This window comes from Adiantum capillus-veneris, chromosome 1 (genome assembly GCF_014529385.1).
Source record: "Adiantum capillus-veneris isolate H3 chromosome 1, ASM1452938v2, whole genome shotgun sequence".
Lineage (NCBI taxonomy): Eukaryota > Viridiplantae > Streptophyta > Polypodiopsida > Polypodiales > Pteridaceae > Adiantum > Adiantum capillus-veneris.
In genome coordinates, this window is record NC_140931.1 from 109,384,726 (window position 1) to 109,388,341 (window position 3,616).

The window sequence follows — 3,616 nt, forward strand, 5'->3', positions numbered from 1 at the left end:
GCATGTTATGGGGCTCCCTTGGCATGTTTAGAAGGCCCTCCATAGTGGCCGTGTGTGGGAGTGCTGAGGCTGCTCCCACTAAGCATCAACAAAACTGTCTCTTCTTGTCGAATGCATGAACGCAAAGGTCTTTGTTTGTGAAGGTGGGGGTAGAAAGGAGAAAAATGGGCATATCGTTTGCTTTACGTCACAAGGCGCGGGTCAAACTCTGCCCGTGCGAATGCGCTCTTATCCTTGCAATGCCTACAAGTGTGGTGATAGGGGTGAGGTCACACAGAAAGCGCTAGAAGGCCGGTCGAGACTGAAGTGCGGTTCAAGTACAACCGCTCCCCAAATCTGTATATATAACGCCTCCCCACTCACACTCAGGACCCAATCCATCTCATTTCGAGCGCGGCTTACAGATACGCAGCTCTTCATATTCTGCTCCCGTCTCTCTCACACACAGACACAAACCTACAGGATTCGGAATCCTTGCTCTCATCGCCGACGATGGCTCTCGTTTTCAAGGTACTCATCCCTCTTTTGCTTTCTGTGGCTATGGCGACCCGATTTGCCTTTGGTTAAGCTGAGTACAACCGCCGTGTTGTAGTCGTGTCCAACGATTCTCGCAGTGTCCTTAGTTTCCTCCTTGTCCATGTCTGTTTGACACACACATCGGGAAGAATGCCTGGCACAGAGACGGCTGGCCACTCCTCATGTATATGGCATACACGCTCATATTGTTTTCATCTCATTTTCACTTTGTGCTTGACAGGTCAAGCATGGAGACACCCTCCGCAGATGGGTGGTTTCTGACTCAATCAGTGCAGAGATGTTCCCAGTTACATTGGAGCAATTGCAGGCCAAAGTCAGGGAGCTCTTCCAGTTTCCTCCTTCTGCTGTGCTCGCTTTCACCTACGTAGATAAGGATAATGATGTGGTTATGCTGGGGGATGATCGTGATCTTGTGGACGCATGTCTTGTCCAATGTTTGAACCCACTTCGCCTTGAGGTTCAGGTTTGTGCCCTCTAATTCTTCCTTCCCATAGATATGTGATGCATAGTGTGTTTGTAGGGTAATATACCAGTGGCCCTGATTTTCGGTGCAGGTCTTGGAATCAAAGTCTAATGGAAGTGATCGCCCAAACCAGCCAGCAGACAATTTCAACATTGAAGGCTTTCTAAAGCTTTTGCTTCCTCATGCAACAGCTGAATCGCTTGACCCTTCGCTTCCTATTGCAACTCTCATTTCAAAGGCTCAGGATGCTTTCAAGGACTTCTTAGCTCATGCAGCGAGGCCAGAGTTTCCCAAACCTGGACCATCGGATAAGCCTGCTCATCATCATCCATACAAGCACCCTTTTGGTGATATGCACTGCAAATCCATGCCCAACAAAGGCGAACATACTTGGGGAAAGGATGGATCAGGTTTCCCTGTTTTTCATTTGGGCGTACAATGTGATGAATGCGGTGCAACTCCAATTCAGGGCCCCCGATACAAATCAAACAAGTACTGTTTCTTCTCTGTTAAAGGTGTCGCATGATTATCTTTTATGTTTTGCTAGACTCTGTTTTATTACTCTGTGCCGATTTTGGTTAAAGATAAGAGTTGACTCTTATGTGGCTCGTGACATTATTGTTGTTGCAGGATCCCTGATTTTGATCTATGCTCGACTTGTTTTCAATTGAAGGGAAATGAGGGGGACTATGACAAGATGGAGTTTCCAGATTATTGTTCACCATTCCATGATCGTCACTATCGCCCACCATGCCTAAGAAAAGGGGTAAAGTTTTTTTTATCATCATCTTTTCTCTCTGTTCTTATCTTTTGATTGGATCGTTGTAAATGGCTTTTCAATACCTATAATTCTCATAACAGCTCAAACAGTTTATGGGACCTCCAATGTGCCCCCGAGGCTCTTTTGCTCGTGGTCCTTATGGATGGAGAGCGGAGCGTGCTTTTGGACAGGATGAGCACAAAAAGTTGGATGCCCGCTTTATGAAGGATGTCACGATCTTTGACGGAACAGAGGTGGCTCCAGGCACTAAATTCACAAAAATTTGGCGTATGTGTAACAATGGCTCCCTTGCTTGGCCTCAAAACACCCAGCTTTTACACATTGGTGGAGATGTTTTGAGCTTGCAGGATTCCGTAAATTTGGAGGTGAACATTAAGGCATTAAGCTTGTTTGTGCAGATATTTTGTGCTACTACTAATGTGGAAATGTTGATTTTTTTGTTCTGCTTTTTTCCATAGTATTAGAGGCATCACCGACTTAAAACATCATTTTGTTTTCTTTTTGTGATAGCTACCTGAAAATGGGCTTTTGTGCGGGGAAGAGATGGAAGTCTCAGTTGATCTCACGGCGCCGGAGAAGGCTGGGCGATACATTTCACATTGGCGTCTTATATCCCCAGCAGGGCAGAAGTTTGGTCAAAGAGTGTGGGTTACAATCCATGTCGTGCCCCAGGGAGAACAATCTCCAATGCTACAGGAGTCCCTAAAAAAAGGGGAGGAGGTGAAAGACAATGTGAAGAATGATAGGCCCACAATTGTTGAAGTGCCTATAGTTTCGATGGAAGAAGCAGAGAAGGAAGCCACACAATATACCGGGAAAAAAGGTGAAATGATGGTTGAAGGCGTGGCTCGCCCTAGCGCTCGAGATGTTACTGATCTTAAAGTCACAGAGCTTGGCCCAGAGGACATAAGTCAGGAGTTGGAAGGGTTTTCTCTTGTGGAGAGACCTGATGTGGAATTCGGTGATGAAGAAATGAACGATAATGCAAACAAAGAAAACAATGACCAAGAGCTGAATCTTCAGTCTCTTGAATCAATGGGGTTTATGGATCGCGAGCTGAATGCTGTTCTCTTGAGCAAGAACGACGGTAATGTGCAACTTGCTCTGGATGACCTTTTAGCAGCAGCTGGATGGGATGGGGCGTTTGAGGATCTCCGAGAGATGGTGAGGCCCAAGGGTCTAGTGTCATCGAAATTGCATGAATAGCCTATAGATGATAAACTTCTGCTTAACTTGTTGTACAAAGAGCTAACAGGCTTGGAAAATTTGTGATTGTAGGGATTCACTGATCAGGCGACAAATGTGAGATTGCTTATGAAGCACAAGGGGAGTGTCAAAGCTGCAGTGAAAGATTTGGTGCAGAAGTGGAAGCAGAAAGCTTAAGTTGCAAAGGCTTGCGATGTATCAACTATTTGAATAAAGGATGCTGCAGTAGCAATATCCAGTAGCTGAGGATTTCCTGAGTTTTAGCTAGTTGGCATGGAATTGTAACTGGGTTTGGCTTTCTGAGCTGACATGAAAATTGGGTCTCTGCCCTTTTCTATGGTATTGTCCCTTTTGTAAATTTGTCCTTGTTAAAAAAGGCTTTTGTTTGTTCGCTGAACGATTTTGTGCATTACTCTTATGTGCTTGGAAATGTTTTGTGCTAAAGAGTGCCCCAATGTCCGCTGGGCTCGGCCGGTTTGTTAAAGAGTCTTAGGTAAACAGACGGTGAAAAAGTGCGTGGAGAGAGTCTATGCTCTGACATTTGCACATTACATTTTTAATAAGAGCTTGGAAATGTTTTGTGCCAAAGAGTGCCCCAATGTCTGCTGGGCTCGGCGTGTTTGTTAAAG

At 45.4% G+C, this 3,616-nt stretch overlaps 1 protein-coding gene across 2 annotated transcripts; it reads left to right on the forward strand.

The window, feature by feature from the left end:
- The first annotated feature begins 299 nt into the window (after window positions 1–299).
- On the forward strand, window positions 300–3,384 carry LOC147465341 (protein NBR1 homolog). 2 transcript variants are annotated; one of them, XM_086519504.1, is made up of 7 exons: window positions 300–510; window positions 758–1,000; window positions 1,092–1,492; window positions 1,631–1,766; window positions 1,871–2,146; window positions 2,292–2,945; window positions 3,060–3,384. In XM_086519504.1, the coding sequence occupies exons 1-7, from the start codon at window positions 493–495 to the stop codon at window positions 3,162–3,164; spliced, it is 1,833 nt and encodes a 610-aa protein (XP_086375630.1). In that variant the 5' UTR covers window positions 300–492; the 3' UTR covers window positions 3,165–3,384. The 2 variants fall into 2 exon arrangements, with proteins under 2 accessions (XP_086375630.1, XP_086375622.1); XM_086519496.1 differs by having other exon boundaries at window positions 304–510; window positions 1,862–2,146.
- Window positions 3,385–3,616: the final 232 nt, after the last annotated feature.

What these genes read in the sequence shown, in the direction of transcription:
- LOC147465341 (XM_086519496.1), top strand. An exon ending in CCCCGATACAAATCAAACAA is followed by an intron (nt 1,493 to 1,630) that starts GTACTGTTTCTT and finishes TTGTTGTTGCAG; the next exon opens with GATCCCTGATTTTGATCTAT. An exon ending in AGGATTCCGTAAATTTGGAG is followed by an intron (nt 2,147 to 2,291) that starts GTGAACATTAAG and finishes TTTTTGTGATAG; the next exon opens with CTACCTGAAAATGGGCTTTT.